This window comes from Rhea pennata, chromosome 9 (genome assembly GCF_028389875.1).
Source record: "Rhea pennata isolate bPtePen1 chromosome 9, bPtePen1.pri, whole genome shotgun sequence".
Lineage (NCBI taxonomy): Eukaryota > Metazoa > Chordata > Aves > Rheiformes > Rheidae > Rhea > Rhea pennata.
Genome location: NC_084671.1, coordinates 19,954,417 through 19,976,189, shown reverse-complemented (window position 1 = coordinate 19,976,189; position 21,773 = coordinate 19,954,417). Strand labels below are relative to the sequence as shown.

The 21,773-nt window shown below is 43.0% G+C and overlaps 1 protein-coding gene across 6 annotated transcripts in view; it reads right to left on the bottom strand.

Annotated features, from left to right (window-relative positions):
• DOCK10 (dedicator of cytokinesis 10) overlaps positions 1–21,773 on the bottom strand; it is a 130,326-nt gene that overhangs the window by 4,703 nt on the left and 103,850 nt on the right. For 3 of the 6 annotated variants that reach the window (XM_062582210.1, XM_062582212.1, XM_062582213.1), the window contains exons 40-55: positions 21,335–21,459; positions 20,278–20,390; positions 19,408–19,545; positions 17,666–17,848; positions 16,967–17,077; positions 15,346–15,561; positions 14,562–14,619; positions 14,133–14,231; positions 12,630–12,736; positions 12,023–12,151; positions 10,887–11,000; positions 5,303–5,449; positions 4,081–4,291; positions 1,703–1,893; positions 1,008–1,108; positions 532–670 (exon numbers count right to left, since the gene is read on the bottom strand). In XM_062582210.1, the coding sequence (XP_062438194.1) occupies positions 532–670; positions 1,008–1,108; positions 1,703–1,893; positions 4,081–4,291; positions 5,303–5,449; positions 10,887–11,000; positions 12,023–12,151; positions 12,630–12,736; positions 14,133–14,231; positions 14,562–14,619; positions 15,346–15,561; positions 16,967–17,077; positions 17,666–17,848; positions 19,408–19,545; positions 20,278–20,390; positions 21,335–21,459 (2,182 nt within the window). The remainder of the gene's footprint in view (positions 1–531; positions 671–1,007; positions 1,109–1,702; positions 1,894–4,080; positions 4,292–5,302; positions 5,450–10,886; positions 11,001–12,022; positions 12,152–12,629; positions 12,737–14,132; positions 14,232–14,561; positions 14,620–15,345; positions 15,562–16,966; positions 17,078–17,665; positions 17,849–19,407; positions 19,546–20,277; positions 20,391–21,334; positions 21,460–21,773) is intronic. The other 3 variants (XM_062582211.1, XM_062582214.1, XM_062582215.1) reach the window with 3 other exon arrangements.

The window sequence follows — 21,773 nt, the reverse complement described above, 5'->3', positions numbered from 1 at the left end:
CATGAACGCTTATCTTCCTGAAATTACTAATACTTAAAATGGAGCTTCAATATGGTATATATTTTAAAACAGCATTAATAATAATAATAATAAACCACTCTTGCTCCAAAAGCTGAATACAAATAGGAACCGTGGAAGATACTTCCTCCAGTTACAAGCTCGGACCTAAAAGCAATTTTCTAGTTTAATTAAATACTTGCATCGTAGCTTTTAGATAAAAGCAAGCAAATCATAAAATACCAGCTTAATTGATTATTTTCTCATGCCTCTAGACCTCAGTCCTCATTAGTCTCTCATATATTCAACTTTTCAATACGTAGCAAGACAGGCAGAAATGACAAATCTTTGTTCATCAGATTCATTATATATAGTACAAGTGGATGGAAAAAAAAAAAGTAGAAGTAAGTTTGCTTAACGACTGTTGCGCTGCCAGTTTTTACTGCCAGCGTTTTGCTCTGCAGCTTCATTTGTCAGTAGAAGAAACCAGTCACCCTCATTCAGCCCAGCCAGCACTAAAATAGATGATCTAACCTGTTCATTCATAACTGCAGAGAGCTCGCTGAGCATATCCTTATAGTGAGACTTCATTTCTCCCTGATATTCAAACTGGTCCTCTTTAATAAGGCGTTCGTTGACATCAAGAGCTTGCCCACATGCTTCTGCAAACTGCCTACAAGCACAAACACACAAAGAACAACCATACAAATATTTTAGTAATCAAATATATATACATATATATATATATATATATTCAACTATTCCCTTCGTCCTCGACAAATTACAACTTGTTAGAAGTGAATTTCACAACTTAGATCAAGAGGAACATAGGCTAATAGGATAGCCCAAAACTTCAGTAAATGCTTTCTTGAGAATGATTTGTAAGAGTGGGTAAACTCAGGTGTAAACCAGTCTGTTTCAATTCAGTGATTCAGTCTGCTTTAGTGTCACTCTCCTTGGTCATTCGTTCATATGAGGCAGCAAGGGGCAAGCCTAGACTTAACGTTTACCTGAAGATTTCCTTCAGAAGCTTAACTTGATTATCAGGATATCTCTTCGCATTTGTTTCTTCAAGGAAAGCTCGTGCATAGGCCATTGGTCCTGCATTGACCTGGGGGAAAGATGTACAGATCAGAGCGCAGAGAACAGCCAAGATCACAACCAGTACCTATGTCTCGTGTCCTAGAGCCTGGGACTAGCCTCAGGCAGTCGAGTGGGTGAGAAAAACATCTCACCAGTCGCGATGTTGTCCGGATGAAACTCCAAGAACTCCAAGAGAAAAAGGGAGCTTACACAAACTGAAGGTCTGTGCTTGCCTTTGAGGATGCTCAGCCAGTTAACCATCTAGAAAGCTACACATTTGAAAGAAATGACCAAAGTAATCCCCAAAAAGCTCCCTTTAATGTAGCTGCATGCTTGGCTATGTGACAGACAGTAGTGGCACAAGACAGACTCATTAGAAAGGTCTTAACATTTATTTAGAGAAGATCTGACAGAATTAATTATAGTTGCACATAAAATCCAACACACTTCAACACCAATGGAAAGATTTCCATTATCTCAAGTGTTTAGAGCAGGCTCCAGCAGCACTGGAATACAAAAATATGTCCAAAAGTACAAAATAGACAAAGTATGGCTGGAATGAGGGAAATCTCGGAACAAAAATTTAGGCAGATACATAAAACCAAAGGCAAATTGTTATTACCTTGACACTGACGCTCCCTTGGAGTTTGAGCTGCAGCCTGATCATGTCCACCTCCTCCATCGTGCAGAGCTGATTGAGTTCAGAGACCTTTTTGGACATCTCATCAATCGCTACTTCGATCGGGTTCAGCTCTGTGCTTGTCTGGCTTATGACTTGAATACGTTTCTTCACATAGGGGAACAAGTGACTGGCTACTCAAAAGAAAGAAATTTATCAGAGAAATTCACCCAAAACAAGATAGTAATTATGAAAGCAAAACAATTGAATCAAAGGTTTAGGTTGTATTAACTTTTGACTTAACTAAATTGAAATTTTAATTTAAACATTAAAAATAAATTTAAAATTAAAATCAAATCTGAATTAAATCATAAGCCAGTGCTGAACTTCAAACACCTCAAAAGTCCCACAAAATGTATTTCAAGTTAGAGGCAGAAACTCCAATGCTTAGCTGAATTGGTGCCATTCACTACTAAACAAATTATTAAAACATCTGCCTTAAAAAGAAAAAAAAGAAAAAGAAGAAAGAAAAGGAAAAAAAAGCAGGCAGGTACTTTTATCATTCAACCTAAATGCTGTTATATTCCCTAATTGGTGCTGAGAAAGGAGCTATTCATCATCAAAACCATTTCCTTGCAGCAGAGCCACTTCTACGTATCTCCAGGGGTCTGGCAGAGACGCAGGACGCACATCACATCCGAGCTAAGTCATGCTGTCTGTCTTTTCCCGATTTCCCTACGCGCTTGGGAAGATCTCCCGAACACCTGTATCCTCCTTCCTCCGGTGACCATATGCCGCAAGTCAGCTCAGACTGAAACGAGTTCCAGCCTACCGGGCGGCTGCTCCCCGGGGCACCAGGAGACCAAGGACTCCCCGTGCCAGAAGCAGGGGCCACAGCCGGGCACGGTGAAGCACCAGCAACCCACAGGCTGCAGCCAGACGCTTTCTCTGCGCAACACGGGCTGCCAGGTGCTGAACAGCGACACACCGAGCACTTACTGCCCCAGCTACCCTGTACCTCTGCCCAAGCACAGGAAACTTCTGCTGCTCCTCCAGGCATACTGGCCAACCTCGTTTTCTTTTCAAATGAAGGGCACTCCTTTTTACAAAGTCAACAAATGAATATATTTGATTCTTTTTTCCAAGGGGGAAAAATGAAAGATGTTTCCTTTACAGAAAGGCATTAAGGTGAAGCAAATGCCAGGGGAAAACAGTGGAGAAAAGGTCAAATTCCCACCTAACACTGAAGATGGAGCTGGGCTGAGACCACTAGGAACGAAAACAACATGTAACAATCTAGGGAAAATGTTCTGCTGGAGGAACAGCCTTCTCCGTCTTGGCCAGACACACCGTAAGGAGTGTGCTTTCAAGTCAGTTAAGCTACCTCCCTGAATACAGATCTCTAAAACCACCTAGCACCGCTCAAGCACTTAAAAACCAAAAAAGCCCCAACAGGCAAAACCACGCACAAGCTGCTCTTCTATTCCTCTTCTTAGAAGCAAAGCTGTGACACATAACAAGATGCCCCCAGACATGAGTGTGTCTTCTCGGACTTGTCAGAACAAGACTTTTAGGTGACTAAGCCTACGCTATAAGCTGCTTTCCTCACTTTGCCCTCTGGAGGAAGCACATGCACTGCAGTCAGTAGGAAACTGGATTGCGTGTCCTTCGGAGCCTTTGCTGTGAACATTGGCCTCTCTGCTCACTGCTGCTTACGAGAACGACGCCTGCGTCTCAAATGGTTTCTCGTGCTCCCAGCCAAAATTCAGGCAGGTCAAGTTTCAGTAGTAGTTTCAAAGATTTCTCTTTAAAAAGATGGTTTCAATCATGATGAGGAATATCATCTTCTGTTTAACATTACTTAGTAAGAACAGACATACAGAATGCTCTGCATTCCTGTTCTAAAGCAGTGACTGCACCTACTGAGCTGAAGAGCACCTACTTCTCACTTTTAAAAGCACTATATAATGTATCCTCTTTCCACATGGAACAAATATTCATTTCTGCTAAGATTTATTCTTCTTAAAAATATATGCACCCTGCCTTGCTCTTTCTTTGACCTGTTTGTGATGAAAACAGCAAGGGCTCCGAGTGCGAGGTTGCCTCCAGCAGAACCACTCCCAAATTACATCACTGTAAAAATAATGTCAATAATAAGAAAAAATAAGAGCTGGTAATTCCACAAATGAAAATAACTTCATCTAATATTGTCAGCAGGATTGTAAGAGCGAGCATACTTTGCAAAAGGACAAAGTGAAAAGATTACTTATCGTTCTGCATAACATACTCTGCCTGCAGAAAAACTAGCACAAAAACTTGCACTATCCACTGCTGTGACCGACCAAAGCTGAACGGGGAGTGGGGAGCAGCAGCAGACGTACTTGTCAGGATCGTGCGCCTCTTGCACTGCTCTTCTACTCCTCCGTGCTTCTTCCCGGAGAGCGTGAAAGGCGTTTCAAACACAAAGCGGTTGATGTTGTGATGCATTTCGAAGTCGGTCTTCCGATCTTCAGCTTCTTTCTCTTCAAAGAAAGGCGTGACATACGTGACCTGGATATAGGCGTATTTTGGATCCAAGTCTTTGGGGTTCACCTGTGAAACAGAGGCAAACAATGAAACTGTTGAGTGTGACCTACTGCCACAGCATCTGCTGCAAGTCTGATGCTTTCATCTATCGTGGCATTACAGATAAACATAATATTTAGGCCACAAATTAATACAAAAATATTTAAGTAAAAGGCCCTCAAAAACAGTGGGATTTTTGAGTACAGCTAGTGACAAAAGTGGATGAAACTTAAACGAGAGAGAAGACAACCTGGCTCCGCAGGTTTCCGTTAGGATAAACACCTGCATCTGCACTCTTCCCGCTTGCACAAGACAGCGATGCCCTGCCAAGCTACAGTGTTGGGATCGCTTATTCTGCTATAAAACTAAGGCCGTAGGAGTTCACACATATGCTCAGTTCACATTCACTCAAAACAGTCCTGATAACACGTAGATATACTGTCATCGTGATGTTAAACGCTTGTCTCAGAAGCTGCTGGACAGAAAGAGTGATGCTAAGCTGCACAGTGAAGGATGACCACACGATCCTGTGTTTCACTGGGTAATCCCACTTCTTATTTCACAGGCACCAATTGTCGACCTGGGGCTAAATCCTGCCCAGTGGCAGAGCCCGAGGGGTGGGATGTGTTGCAATACTACCCAGATGCCTTACCTGCCTTACCAGTCACCAATCACGGGACAGAAACAGCCTCCGGCACAGGGCCTGCAGGCCCATTTTCACTTACACGAGAGCTGGCCACAGGTGAGAGAGAAGGGTGGGAGCCTCGCGCATACACCGCTACGGCTGAACCAAGGCAGAGGACAGGCAGAGCACGGCGTGCTGAATGCAAAGCTCACGGGTCCGTAAATGCTCCCTGTCCTGCTCCAGTCTGCGCTCCGGCTCCTGTCTGATCTCCGCTCCGTTCACACCTCCCTGCGGCCAGCGTTGCTTTTACTGTGGCCCTCTCGTAACGCCCACTGCTCCCTCCAGAATAAATGCTACGGCCTGACCATGCTTTCACGCCTCCCCCCCGTGCAGACGTAGCCCGTCTTTCGTACCTTGTTGGAATCCTGGATTATCTTCACGTTCTCTATTCCAAACTTGTCTGCATAAAGTTTCAGCAGTCGCTGAGAGATCTCAGACAGGCCTGTTAATTTGGGTTCTTTATAGATATACTCTTTACCTTCCTCTTCTTCAAAAAAGCCCTGTATGGAAAGAAATGGAAGGATACAATGAACACAGCAGGCAGGGAAAAGCCTGAATGAAAGCCTTGATTCCTAATGCAAGCGCATCTATATACCCGCTGAAGCCTCCACAATGCCATTTCCAGCACCTAAGCTAAAAGCTTTCTTTTCTCCACTCCTACTATACACATACCTAGATGTGCGCATTTACGTTGGTTCAGTATCTCCTAAGCTACCCAGGAAATAACTCGCACAGATTTATTAATGTAAGATATCTAGCAGTTTAAACAGTGAGCGTTTTCTCTAAAGTGCTGCAACATATGAATGACAAAAACCCTAACAAATTCAGAACTGGACATTAAAATACTCTATCACCTGCTTAAAATCATCTAATTAATTTAAACTATTTCTGAAACACTCTGCAAACACTTTTGGCTACCAGACACGGGTTTAGCACTTGTTGGAGGGGACCACAGCTGGGTCTGGGCTGCGAGCAGCTCGCCACCTCCCGGCACGTCCTACCTAGGAGCCGTGGGCAGGCAGAGCCGCCGCGGCAGCGCCTCCTGCGCCCGGGCCCCGGCAGCCCACCGGCGCTGCAAAACCACGTCCCCGGGGTGGTGAGCACGGCCGTCGCACCCCAAGCGCCAACGAACCGAGCCGGGTCTGCTTCGGTGCAGACCAAGAGGCAGTAGGGAACTGCAGTGCTTTCTCAGATAATTAATAAATTATTTACATTAAAAAAAAAAAAAAATCAGAGACTTGAGATGAAAACAGCTGAAAACTTCATTAGTTCCATGCAACCTTATTCAAACACACTGCTCAGGATTGCTTCTGTCAAAAGCTATCTGATTTTGTTATCATTCAACTAAAATATATTTCAAACCCCACCCAACCGCTACATGTGTTTTCCAGATTAGTCACTCAGCAAGCTGGACTATGGCTTTCTCCTCGGAGTGTACTCTAAATGTTTGCTAGCTGGGACACAGTGTTTACAGAGAAGTGCCAAACCTGTGTGCTGATGCTGCATGGCTCACCAGGATGGTATCTGCGTTAATGCTTTTGCTCGTGCTTTCCCTCCCCCCCAAACAACTAATGGGCTTTTTCTCGCCTCTAATGCAAAAGATATCATTTAAGTGCATATTCCCTAGAGTACTTCAACTGACAAGTGACAAGCATAAGTTAATTGGGAGCTATAAATAATCCTGCCTGCCATATGCTACATGTCTGGCAAAGACCAGTGAAAGTGAGATTGAGTGCTTTTTAGGAGCCAAATTCCCTCCAGTTTAAGACTTTTAGAATACTAAGCAGCCAAGGTCACATTATCAATGCACACCCCCGGACTGTTCTCATACTGACGGTTATCGCCTTGCAGGAACAAGGCAGCTTTGCAGTAACTCCGTTACACTGGTCAGTGGAACATAAGGGAAGGTAAGCGACCGCCCAGGTAAGAGCTTTTTGGCTTCTGCTGAACTTGGATTTGCAGAGTCCAGCTGTGACCCGGGAAAGGCAGCCCGGGAGGGCCGCAAGGGCCGGCCCTCCTGGAGCGCCCGCCGCCCCGGCCCGCTGGGCTCGCCAGAGCTCCGACTCTCCCGGAAAAGCCTCCCCGGCCCCACAGCTGGCGCGGGGAGCCGGAGCTGCTGTTCACCTTCAGCAGATCGTTACGCAGCCACGTGCATCCTGGCAGGGAACGGCAGTCCAGACTTGCATGGGCAAGTGCATGGGCAAACAGGGCCAAACACCTACTGGACTCCTAGGACTTGGGCAGGGGGTGGGGAGGAAATGCACCTCAACAGCTGATTTCCCTTAGAGCCCTATATAGCCTGTGCTGTTCTTCCATGGTACATAGTCCTGCTGCATGGTAAGATCTGGAAGTTGTAACTTCCCATCTTGAAGAGCAGCATAAAAGCAATGTAGTTTCAGATAGAGTTACTCAATACATGGTTGCTGTGTGTCTACGGAGGATCTGCAAAAGCCTCACTAGAAGGTTAAAACTCACCTGCGTGTAAGTAGCTGTTCAGTGAGTGTTTATGGAAATGTTTTTTTTTTTTTCCAATTTGCAGGAAAAGCAAGAATTGCACAGACAACTTTACACTGAACACTTATCTATAGCTAAGAAGGGCCAGGAATTAAAGTTTTTGAAAGGATCTTTCTCATCTATATCAGTGGGCCAGTGTCCACACCACTTCCTACGGCAAGCGGGCTTCTTGCATTCTCCAGTAAGGAAACTACCATGACCATTTTATCACATAAGAAAGTCTGAATCATATTTGAAAGGGAGGAAACATCTTCTGATCTTCAGAGATAAGAAATACTGCTGTTCGCTTACCACTGAAAATCTGCCATCCAACCTTTACAACTTCTTGCACAGATGAGAGAGAGAACAAAACCTCACCTGTACCTTTAGCTAGCACTGCTCTGAAAAGGAGCAAGACTACTTAAATATATCAGTAAAATACAAGTTTTCATCTATTCAGCATATTTAAAAGTTGCACTTTTTTAAACAAGAAGGATCCTGACGTCTCAGAACACCCATTTGTGAATAAAATCACTGGAACAGGCCCATCACTAGTATGGCCACTCGGTGGTGCAATGAGATGCCATCAAAGGCCCTTACCAGAACTTGCAGTCTGAAACATCGCAGCAGCCATGATCACACACTCTCTGAACTGGCAGGTAAAATGCTCCGGGGTAAAGACGACCCACTACATCCTCCCTAAGGGCTACACCATTATTTGTTCAATCCATCCTTCCAGATGGTCCCTGCAGCGACCAAATATCGTCTTTGCACAAACAGTTTTCGCTTGCAGCTGCAGATTTTCTTTTCCCCCAAAAATCTCTAGAATTCTCCCTGCTGACACTGCAAAATATATACAGCATCTGCACTATTCTTTCATCCACTATTTGTTTTCTCAGTATTATTTCAGTTGAGAAATACCAGTATGTATTTTTATATAATAAAACTCATTTATTATTTTTTTATATACAACTAAAATGCTTAATGAATACATGTGTGCAATAGTATATTGTTTGTGTGTGAGCTTAAACATATATTTACCCACAGGTATGTTACAGAGCAATGTGTCTGTAACACTGTAAAGGAGTCCCATACCTACACACTGAGCATCCCATTCCTACACACAGAGTTTCCTGCTACGGGATCCTTTGTAGTTGCCTGGGCAAAGCAATTCATATTCATTTACAGTGGTTTAACTGTCTAACACGAGTAAAACCTGCAGCTGGTTAGCTTTTGGGAAGAAGTGTGCAAAATCTGCCAGAAACGCACACACAAAAAAATAAATTGCTTACAGCACATTACATCAGTTGGCCACTGAAACAGGCCAGAGGCCTGCATGGGCTCTTGGCGACAGAGGGAACAGAAGGCCACATTCCTTCCACCCACGCAGCGAAAACAGAAGCAAGTGGCACACGGGAAAAAGGGGCTGACAGAACCGAGGGAAGGATACCTTCCAGAGGGAGAAGTACGCGGGGACAACCAACACACAGGAACGGACAATTCTCTATCTTTCCTTCCTGGTCAAGCCTTACCTATAATTTTTATACCTGATACAGTGCTTGGTGTATTGGAAAACCTTCTGCATTTGAGGATATTTCTTAATCAGTTCTGTGCATCCAGTCATATTTTCCTTGGTAAGTAAGGCACAAGAAACATTGATGGGAATTATCTGCCTTTAATTATTTGCATTGCACCATACACTTTTGTTATTATGCCTTTGCAAGAAGTAAAGCACAACAGTCCCACTGCCTACCCCGTAAAATATCTCCTGGAAAAGGAAGGAAATAAGCTGTGCTTGTTTGTATTTAGAGCTTAGTATCCATGTGCACCAGTGAATAAACCAAGCAATATGCAGCTGTGAAAGTCGGACTTTAGAGCACTAAAGCTGTTTAAATGAAGTTGCCCTACTGGCACCGGCAGCTGAGAAGTCCTTGCACTGTAATGGAGATTTTAACACAATTTGACAGCGTTGCTGCAGCTTGTCTACCCGCTTCCAGCTGGCTTTGAGTCCTGGGCTTGGACATCTGGGAGGGATGGCATACACTTGCGCTGCTGTGCAATTGAGAGCCCTGGCACAAAGCTGTAGGTAGGAGATCCCAGTTCCTCCTCTGCTGCCCCCATTTTGAGGAAGGTTGGGCAGGAGGAAAGCCCTGCCCTTCCTCAGATGATGCTTGCTTTCTCCTTGCATTTGGCAAGCTCAGTTTTGCTAGTCCACGTGAAGAGCCACGACTCTGTCGCTGCCCTCCGACTCCCAACGCTCTCTGCCAGGAGGCAGCGTCAGGCACGTGCTTGCGCTCTGCCCAGAGGGCTCCAAGCACAACAGCAATAGATCTGGGACTGACACAGCAGCCTCACTCTTTGGAGCTGCTGCGCAGGCCAGGAAGGCAGTCCTGCATTCAAACAGCATTAGTGCCACACTGAATTTTTCAACAGAAGAGGCCCAATCCTGCTCCCAGTGAAGTCGAGAGAAAACCTTGCACTGAGGTGAGGTGACACAGCATTGGGCCCCACAGCGCACACGCAGCATGGTGACAGATACAGCTTTGTAATTCAGCTAACTGAACAAGCAGAAATTAGTTTTTAAGATGCAACAACAAATGGAACAACGTTATTTCATCTGGCACAAACCGAAGAATCAAGAGCACAGGAACGTTAATGTTAAGTAACAGTACAGGGAAGGATGAAGGACATGTGAGGAGAATTAAACAAAGCATGCAAAGAACTAGACTTACCACAGCCTTGAAAAAGATCAAAAGGAGAAAAGAGCAAATTTCTGCATTAAAATCTAATTAGCAAACAGAATGATTCACATCAGTCTGTTGTTTACACACCTGATTATTTCAGAGTAAAGGAAATTGTACACTTGCCAAACAGGTCTTAAAAGAACACGCTGGACTCCTAAGCTGGTTTATACTGGGAGAAAGCACAAAATAATGCCAAGGGAGTGCTTTGAGGATGCTGAAGCACAGCAGAGGGAATACAACTACTCTACAGTATATTGCAAAGAATCAGAGGGGGCCTGAAAGCAGAAGTCAGAGTGAGCAAGAAACACAACAACAACTACTACTACATACAGCTCTGCTTTAAGGTCCACTAGAAATGAGGACCAGATCCCAAAGATGGTACTCTGGTTTCATTTAAGCTTTACTGTTGAAACTGCCCTGGCATCAGTCTCAGCTTTGCTCGAGAAAGTCGTGAACTGAAGCTGATGTACACGTCTGTTCTCCATTACACCACTGTAAATCCACAGAAGCGGTTTACACAGACGCAACTGAGTGCTATTCCGAATAAAACCCTCCTTAGTTCTACCCAGGATGCACTTTTTGCCCAACGATTCATTGCGGAACGCTTCCCTGTTTTAGCTTCCTTGAAATACGTGATGATTAGAAGAACATGGCTGAAATCTGAGAATCTGCGGAGACAAAAGAGCGCAAGCTGACTTACCTGCCCGTAAAACGCAACCCGGTAGTACCGCCCAAACAGACGTTTCTCAGAATTCACTACTTCGGCAACCTTCAGGTACGAGCGGTGGATGTCGTAGTACAAATCAGACAGTCTCTGCACAAAGAGACGCAGAAAGAGGGTTTATTCCAAAAAATGACACCAAGGCTCTGCACGAGAAGGGCTTGCCTTAACCGGATTCCTAAACACTTGTGAAGATAGCATTTACGCTAAGGGAATTTTTTAACCTTGCCAGCAGTCACTGAAGACTCCCTGCAAGGTTTCTTCAGAGGATACAGTTTTACAGCAGCAGGTGCCTTTGCACAGGGGGTCACACAGGCAGACAAGATGAGCATCAGATATCTGTCCCTCTTTGCAGCCCTACTGATACAGCAGCAATAGTGACCTGTTCACAGGGCCAAAAGTGCAGGTGTCCCACACGCAGCCTAGAACACGGCACCCGCACAACGGCCTCCAGGCTGAGTTAGAGACATGCTATCCACAGCCACCGCTCAAACCGCTTTCTTGTGACAGTGAACTGAAAGTTCAACCAGGGAGCTGCTTCCTCACAGCACTACTTTTTTTTTTTTTTTTTTTTTTTTAATATAATTTAAAACCAGAAAAAAAAAATCAAAGGTTAAAGGATAACCTGGTGATAATTTATGTAATGAACTTGAGAATAAGAAATGAAGAAATCCTGGAACGGTTACAAGATAACAATTTAACAGCAGTTTCTAAGCTTAATTACAATGAAAATTTGCTCTTGATCTAAAAAGGCAGACCAAAGAATGTGAATTTTTGTATAACAGAGATTAGCTTTCTCTAACAGGCACGTGATATGGAACATAACTAAAAGTCCCTTAGCAAAGCATGGCTAGAACTCTGTTGCTGTGGTTTTGATGAACTTTATAGGTTTGATTATTTGAAATATTTTTCTATATTTATGGCTGTAATGATGCTGAAAAGAGGAAGGTATGATATCAAAGTTTTTCCATTTACTCATAATGCAAAGCATTAAAAAAAGAAATTACAGAGGAAAAAAAATTTTCTTTTGAAGGAAGTACTTTTTTCCTCCCTCCCTAAGAAGTCTGATCTTTACTGTTGTCATAATACAAGTTTTAAAAAATAAAGCAACTTACCTTAAAGTCTCTCTGCTTCTCAAAAACAGCAATGATAGGCTTGTTAACCTCAGCAATAAGCTCGTATCGTTCTGACTTCCACAGGTATTCAACGCACAGCTCCAGCTGCTCCACGAGAATGTTCTGCAACTCCACAGATACAAATTCCATAGTAACTTGACAGTTGATGGCACTTTATTAATAACAGCACAGCAGAAGTACATATACCCTGTTTTATTTTTATTCTCCATCTTCTACACTACAGTTTAGTTCAACTACACAGTGTTTAGCCAGGCATTGGTGACCTAGCCCTTCTTAAGGCAAATAACTAAACTAATAGTAACAAGAAAATACTCAGCAACCTGTTCAAAAGAACAGGTTTGCTTTGTGCAGTTCACACCTCAAACTTCCAACTCTGCTACTTAATGGTCTAGTTTGCCAAAATCCAACCCTCACCATTTTGTAAAAAAACAGCAATAATATTTCGCTCAATCAAATACGTGTGACTTTTAATGTTGGGTGAAGCACACGCTTACCGTAATTTACTGTAATGCCTATGGCAGGCTTCCTTTGGAAATAACACACGCTGTAAATTTGGACTGAGTATATAAATGTTAATGCTGCTGACCTCATTATAGGGAGTATCTTGCATCCCAGAGTCTTCCTTCATAGCACCTTCCTCTTTAATGTTGGGGGTAATGCTCAGAAAAGCAGGCCATCCCATGGAAAATAAGCCTTGAAATGCAAGCCATAACAACGTCATTGAATGACCAAGTAACACCACACTTTACAAAGCTACTAGATACTATTAAAACAAAGCTAATTTTATTTGCTTGACTTAGTTATGTTTTTTCACAGTCCAAGTAATAAGAAATGGAACTGACTGAATTTATGACACTTATCAGCTTTCCCTATGATACGAATCCACTTGTCTAGGCAAGAGTAACTATAACATTCTCCTACTGCAACCTCATTCTTCCCTTGGGCATGTCAGTTCTTTTGTCACGCAGCACTGGCAACTCGTGAAACTGCGTGGGCATCCACAGCCTTTAGGATGGACCACAGTCACAGGCTGAGGTGGCGTCATTTATCCGCATGAAGCCACCGCCACGGCTCTGGATGCTGGATCCCATGCACATAGTGCTACAGGCTGGGGGTTGCACCCTTCCCACCTGAGCGAGGGTCTCGGGCTAGGGGCAGAAGGTGTTGGGGGATGCTCACAAGCACAAACCCAAGTGCACATGTAATGCTTGCTAAGCCAGGGTCAAGCTTCGTACGTAGTGCAATGACTTTAGACACAGGCATTGCACGTTGTAGGTCAGCTTCGCAGAGTCTGACCCACAGTGAGTTTAGCTGCTTTTCTGAAATGCTCCTGTTGAATAGCAAAAAAATATCTGCCAGCAAAGGCAATGAACTCTTGACATGGTTCATGTTCAGCTCAGTAATATCTTCCTTCAGAGAAAACCCACTTCTAACAGGGCTTTTGATTTATTTATTTATTTTCCTATCTCACCCACAGACACTTCTGAGCTATCAAAGAACCCCAGTCTTCCCAAAGCTCGCATCTTCCTCTTCCCTAGTTATTTACCCTTTTTCACAGGGATTGCTCTTTATGAAAATTGCTAAACTATCTCATGCTAAAATAGCTCATTACTTTGAAACATTTCATAAACCAAATAACCATTGGCATGGAAGCATTTCAAAAATATCAGCCTGCATTTTATTTCTCTAACAAGCATTACAAATTAAAAAGCCTTCATCTACGTTATATATGAACCCCCAGATATTACTCCCCCATGGCACTTGATAGCCAAGGGAATCGTACATGGATTTGTGTGCTGAATGCCAATTGACCTGAAAGGGATTTGTATTCATGGTGAAGAGCAGACTGCTCTACTGCTGGAAAAGCCCTTAGCCAGGGACTTTCTATGCAACTCATCAAACCAGCCAAAGAGCATCAAGAAACGAACACAGAACATTTGTGGCATTTCTTGCTTACTATTACAGCCATAAACATGCACTATACATCTTTCCCCTTTGGCAGATATTCTTCCAGATCAGTTGAAGAACAGTAATTGGATTCATTACTCATGTTATTTGACTGAGAAACAGGCACGGTTAGAGCACTCACTTCCTCCACTGTGAGTTGTTAGTAACACATTACTATCAGAGACTTGACCATCTTCCAGGAGCAAACGTGAGGTACAAATCTTTTCCATTTTCCAGTAACCTATGATAGTGTAAGATGGTATTAGTATACTGCTACTGGAATGTGTTAATACATGCATATTTAATAACAACACACTAACAAGTGAAGCATTCTCTTTTAGCACTAGCTTACTGAACATTTACTTAACCCTTTTTACACAGAGCATACACTTTCACTGTTCTAGTGCTAAGACTAGAGTTTATTATATATTTTAAAAATTAAATATTTGTGAAGAATTTAAGCATCTTTAAGAATAATTTACATACACATAGGGAAGTAGGACAAACAAAAATTATCTTTAATTAATATCATTTATAGGTACATGGTTGATTTTGAATATGTGACTCTTACCCTTTCTTTTCAGGTACTCTGCAATGAGAGCAGCTATATGAATATAGCACATAGCAGCCTGTAACGAGACACCAATATACATGTATGTTAAAGAACACTGTATAGCTTGTGGCATACATGTGATACAGAGTGCACAATTCATCATTGTCAAGTCACAGTGCAGAAAAGGGAAGACAAAATTAATACAAGAATTTGAGAAAATAATAGATTAAAGAGTGCAACTCTTATTCAGTGTTAGTTTCACTGAACACCTTAGGTAAGAGCACAGACTAAACGAGGAAGTCAAGGATTTGCTCAAGAGAACAGCGCAAGACTACCTGGTAAACAAGGTATAGCTGGGCCATGCACTGGAGATTCCTCTGATTTTTCACCAAAAGGACAACGTGCTGCAAACCAAGCTCCTCTCCTATGCCGTATGAGGGAAGACGGCCCCTTACGTAAGCAAGCACTGCCCGCACCCTCACCTACACTACAGCTATTGCGTCTGTTCCGATCGAGCAGCTGAGACTAAGGTGATGCTAAGGTGATGCTGACCACAGCTCCCAGTCACACACATCCAAGTCTTGCTCAACCACATATCAGCCAGTCACAATTAAGCAGACAGGAATAATAAGCACATCACATCTTCAGGTATTCTTCAGACCTGTCTTCCTCTAGCTTTAGTGGTACGAGAGACACTGTAAAACTCAAATCATTACTGTCGTCATCTCTTTTACAGCCCTATTCATCAGAACGTCTTAGCCTGCAGACAAATGGATTGCCTATTCACTTATATGAAAATTACCTCTGATAAATCTCCATTTCTTGCGTGAATTTTGGCCATGCTTTCAAGCCATGTCCGACGTAATTCAGGTGTGCTGGCATAAGAATTGGCTAGGCTGTACTGCAGGTCCACGAGCATCTCAGGGTCTTTCTCATGCTCCTTCATTTGAGCTGTGGCCATCAAAACTGTCCTGATGCGCTTGGTCAGATCCTTTACCTCTGCTGGGAAATTAACGTTCTTTGGGAAAGATAAGCATACATCACTAAGAGCATCCGAAGAACCACATGCAGCACCCCCAAATGCATTCGCGTTCTGCTTATGGAAGACCTTCTTTCCCCCCCCCCCATTCAGTAGGCTTCAAAGCAGAGTCATAGTTTAAAAGTATTTGCACATTTGCACAGTTCCTTGACATTTGTTTGCTGATGTGGCAAAGGAGCTATTAGAGATCCCAGGCAGTCAGCTATCCCACCGTACGGGGTGCCTCTGCTGAAGGCAGCAAACTGAAACATTTGATCCTTGGTTGCTCAATGGCTCCAGCCGGATGCTCAAACACCTACAGCGGATGAGCAGCCCCGTGTGGCACAGACACTAAAACTGGGCGCAGCACCTTCTCCCACAGGGAATAAGGGTGCGTAGCCTGGCTCCCGGCCTCTCCACACTGCACAAGATTAATGCACTGTCCTCATATTATCCGGATCAGCTTTTTCTCAACGTATTTAACTCACTCTGCAATTTCTTTTTCAGATGGACAATAACAACATATGTTTCCATTTTCAGATTTTCTTTTCATTTGTTCCTTTTGATTAAAAGCAAAAAATGTCCTGAAAAAATGAAATGAAATGAAATGCTCCCTCCTCTGTGCCAGGCAGGGATGAAAAGCTGAGCGACTACGGGGCTAGGAAATCAAAGCTGGATTTCATAAACATTTGTAAATATATTTTATGCAATTATACACCAAATTACTCATGCTGATTATCTACCTATTTACTTACACTAATTTTAGTATTAGCCTCACTTCAGATACCCTTGAGTCACCCTCAAAGGGAACTAGCTCCAAAGTATAAAATTCAAAATGCATATTGAGAAATACTTGGCCAAGGATTGGAAAAATGAAAAAAATTGAGTCCTTTTCTAACACCATCAGCTCAGAAAATTAATATAATTGTAATGATAACTAACTTGAGAGCTAACTGGTTTTTTTTTAGGAGGGAGGGAGAATGGTAAGAGGGGAGGCAGGTTAAGAACCCCAGCTGTTCTGTATTTGTTTTTGTTACACATTTACTGAACAGGCTGAAGGGACAGTTCCCAGACTAAGTGTTGCTTGTCAGCTGCAGGAGCGCTTCCTTACTCAGAAGGCACGGTACCGTCCCTGCGATCACACAAATGAGACATTTTCTGGAGATCAAAATAAGCAGTGAATAACAAATAACACATTTTTCATATAAAAACCTCACATGCAAAATTATTAAGCTTCCGGGAGTCACGGACACGTTCATGAATTTCTGGTTGCCTGGGAAAGGCACACCATGAATGTGTAAGCCATGGTGCAATAAGGTCAGCAATTTTGTTCACAGAAACACTCGCGCCTCCGAAATTGTTGACCTTTTGAAAGCAGTAACGATTGACAAAACATGTTTCTTACTTTCATCTGCTTGTCTCCATTAGCAAAATTATTTATAATTGCAAGTGAATGTTGAAAGCGGGACCCGCCAATCCCTGCATCTGCTATCAGCTGGCTCACTGCTTTGATGAGCTGTACGTGCAGAAGGGGGAGAAAAAAAGAGCAAGAATGAGGTGCAGCTAAAGAAAAACTAAAGTTTATATATAGTTTTTAAATCCATATTTTAGTGTAAGCTGATGACTCCAGCTAGCAGAGCTACACTTTGCACACTTTAAGACAGTATATACAAATGCAATGATTGTAAATAATCTTTCCAATGTTCGTAAACGCAACCACATTTTGCAATGTAAAGAGGAAGGGCATTAACACTGCACTTTACCTTTCTGTTACTATACTATAAGATCTGTTTAGCTGCTACTTCAGCTATGTTCTCAATGCTGTGAGCAACACACAGGATTCAAGAACAGTCATACATTTGATTTATTTGGCTAGGTGGCTAGATTTACAGCTGCTGCGTCTCCCTGGAGCACAGTGAGGAGCCCCAGAACAGCAGAGAATCCAGCCCAGTGTCTCCAAACCTGGCAGAAACATTAAACTGCTGCAGGCAATTGGCTGTCTGAGGAGTTCAAAAAATTTGTTTTGCTACAATGCATATTATAATAAAAATGATAAAAATCAATCCAGGACAGCTAAATACTGATGATCTTACACTTCGCTTACCTGCAGATGAGATCTGACTATTGATTTCTGCTTATTAAATTCAAAGTTCTTTCTCATGAAAAAGTAAAGAAGAGCAGATGCCTCTGTCTGAGTTGAACGTGACCTATGGTTACAGCACTTCAGGATTTCATAGCAGAGTGAACCGCAGAGATCTGCTTGTCCTTGGAAGAATGCTGATGGGAACTATTAAAAAAAAAAGTGGGTATGTTTAATACTACTCTCAGGCCTCATTACACTTCTTCCAAGTCAATACATTTTTTTTTCACTAAAAACAAGTCTCTGACATACTCTTTCACAAGGTTTAACAAAAACATTACCCACTAGCTAAACGTAATCCCACGTGCAAATTAAGATGCAGTAAAAACCGCACACGGGTTTTCACACACCCACAGTATCCAACACGTGCGCCCAATTGACCTGCAGACAGCAGCTGGTGCCCAGCGCACGCGGAAGCGAAACAGCCCGTCTGCAACGACGGCAAAAGCCAGGGGGAAGGTTCTGCACTACCACGAAAGCTGCTCAGGAAGAAGAAAATACTTTGAAGCCAGCGAACTGGCAGCTCCCAAGAGCCTGGGCAGCGGGAGACAAGGGAGAGTAACGGGCGGCTCTGCCGACCGCGCGCACTCTGCGCCGGCAGGACGAGCGCCAGGGAAAGCGGGGAACGACCAGAGGTGGTGCGTTGGCCACAGAGCTCAACTACGGTACGAGCCACGGGACCGCTGCTCCCGCAGAGCTGTGAAGGGAGGATTTAATGGTGATAGCTACAAGACACACGGAAAGGGCAATCTTGGACATCTGTTGCCTTCCCCATTGCATGTACATGCTCCATTCCCGACTGGTGCGTTACTTAAAGCTGTCTGTAGCTGGTTTACTTTGTGTTTCCCCTAAGTTTCCTCCCTCTCTGTGTTCATGGGAGAGGCATGATTTTCTCCTCTTTCCTCCCAAGATAATCATCAGAGGAGGAGCCATGTGGTTCACGCTTATCTACACGGTTGTGTTGCGCACAGACTGTTGGGAGATCAGACCAGCTACGCTTATCTTCACTTCCCGTCTGCAATTCTTATCTATACGTTACATTTTGGTTATTATTGCTTAAGACGTTCTCAACTCAGTCTACAACTAGGAAATTGCGCAGCATTTGCAGTGGACAAAAAGTGCCTAATTGCCCATGATTGTTTATGTATGTGCAACGCAAGGAAGTGAACAGAGCTTGACAATTACTTTTCCAAAATAGGCATGTTTGTCCCCAAACTCTTGTACATCAAGATATTTGCAAAAATGCTTTAGTTCAAATGACTTTTTGGTGAAATGTATGAAATACTCTCCTATCACCTCCTCTGGGGACAGCTGCAACCACACACTGTGGATTCTGCAACTCTGGTATCTGCCACAAGGACCTCTAAGGTTTCAGGCTTTCTTCCATAGGCAGTAAGCTCTGAGAACTGTGACACAGGCAGACACCACAGAGCTGGACTTTTTTTTTTTTTTTTTTTTTTTTTTTTTTAACATGTTTTCCTTTCTTAGTAAATTTCAGTATGTTCATTTTCCAAAACAGAAATAACTTTTCAGATATTCTGAATTTCGCACTTTCAGTCAGCAATAAATCAGAATATATTTTTCAGTCATAAGCACTAACACAGTGAAGGGAAAGGCTGAGAACTCTCAGAGTACCCAGTTGTCCTCAGCTTGCACTTGCTTTACCATATTAACAGGTCAGACTAACAGAATAAAGCCATAGTTACCTTGCCTACAAAAAGCCGTAAGGCAGCAAAGACATGCTTGAGAGCTGCTGCAGACTGGTTGATTTGCAAAAAGAGCATGTACGTGTCAAAGACTTTTTTCATCAATGCATTCTGGCAATCCGATTGCTGGAGCTGCCTCTGAAAAGTTTGTACACAGAACAGACATTTATGTTAAAGTGAATAAACAGAAACAGGATCTTCTGGATTTTGCATCTTGTCAGTGTTCCTTCAGAGGTGTTTTTAAAAATGTCTTTCCTAAAAATCTCTGCAGATGAGGCAGTCCCAGCACGCTGCAGAATCTCTTTGGACTTGCAGTTTTTTCAAGGACAATGCTTTTCCATGGCTACCTGTGGATGGTATTTATCAGATCTAATAGCTAAGGAAGCAGAAGGGAGCTACCAAATCCAGTTTCTGGTGCTGCCTGCTCATTTGTAACTGTGAGACTTTTAGTAAGTCTCGTACAGTATTTTGTTGAAGATGCAGCAGATCCACCTGCTGCCTTGGGGAGGTGTGGATGGGGGGCAGTTTTGAAATCTTTTGTCCAAAATCTCTGAAATCTGGCAGGACAAGCATGATTCAGATGAGGCGATATTAGCACACGTGTGACCCTTCCATGCAGAGCAGGGATGTATCTAGCCCTGGACATTTAGGGTGTCCTTCTGAACACTTCTTCCCCATCCTTCCACTCAGTTTGGGTGCTACGAACTAATTCTTTCACAAAATACCTTCGCAAAGAACTATCACATCTCATTTCTCTCAGGCATGTTGAGTTTTCTGTCACCTCCCCCCTCCCAACCTCTTTTAGCTTTCCCTCCACCACATCTCCCACAGGGCACCATTTCAAGCAGAAATTGAAATGGCAAAACGTACCTGGTGGTTCAGAGTGTAAAGACATAACAGGTCAAGAATCGTGAGGGACACCTCCGTAGCAATATTTGCCTCTGTGTCCACATACTGCACAATGTCCGTTTCATTGGAGCTACCTATAACACGTGAACCAAGAAAATAAACAAACTTCTATGTATAGTTAAAGATGATGCAGTCTGGTAATCCAGCCTCTGGACGATAGAGATAGGGTCCTAACTGCACATTTAGCTGAAAGGGTATTGTGAAGAAAACCGCTCGTGGAAAGGAAAGAGGCAGATTTTCGCAGCTACACCCATGATTTGAGAATATTCTGTCCTTGCCTCTGTTTGTCCTCACTGGAAGACAGCAGCCTAGCTGGAAAGTCAGGCACCTGAGTTTGATCCCACCATTTCAGATCCTTTTGAAAACTTCCATGTTCAACGAACAGATACTTGTTACATTCTGCTAGCCAGAATGCCAGCGCTTGCGTGTCTTATTCAGGACGACACCTTGGGAAATACATCCCATCTTTTAGGCTGTATGTGAATTGGGTAGCGTTTATAGAAGGCGTTCGGGGAGCAGTTACTTCTGGGTGCAACCCTTCCTCAAAAGCACATAGCTCACCTCTGGAGAACACGGGGAATAAACTTTGGGACACCCACTCTTTATAAAAATCTTCTATCTTTTAGCCACTTTCCACTCTCAATTTTGCAAATCACTTTTATTACTAGGATTAATAATTACAACATTTCAGTCAGTATATATCTGATTGTACAGCAAGGCACACATCTATAGATGAAAGAGATACCAGCAGTAAGGGATGGGAAGAAATAACTTGTCATTAAGTTAATTTAAATTATGTCAGACTTTCATTTAAAAACAAAATCAATTTTAATCTTTACATAACTTTTAAAGCTCAATTTTCCTAATATTCTGAAACAAAAAGAGAGTCAACAGCTCTATGTTTAGGTACTTCTCTTCAGGCTTTCACTGATATTCATGAAAACCCATTTAATTGTACAGATCTTGATCCTAAACCCGCAGGTATCTAGAGAGAAGTCTGCACATTTTTTGTACTTACTTGCAGTGCTGCTGTCTATCATCTGCAAGAGTTTGGGGTTAGAAAGTGCATTTTTGCCACGGATTATCGGTAACGTTTGAGATCTGTGATGTTTGTGGCCATCGTGACTAGAAGCAGAATGCATCCTGAAATGGAAAGGTATCATTAAGTACAGGAAAAAAAAAAGTAAAACACTGTCATACCTCTACAGACTTTTCCCTCATCACTTCATTTTTCTGCAGTACTTCTCAGAGGCTAAATAAAACAAATTCATGCAAAACTTTTCAGAGCAAAGATGAAGAATGAAGTCAGTGAAGTAGACAAAACAAACAGATGTGCTCAGATTCCTTGAGATTGCACAGAAAAAAGGCATCAGCTTAAATAGCTGACTGATGTTTGGACAACAGCCCTAGGGGAAGAGGAAACAGATTATTTCTGTTAATTTGGAACGCACAAGAAA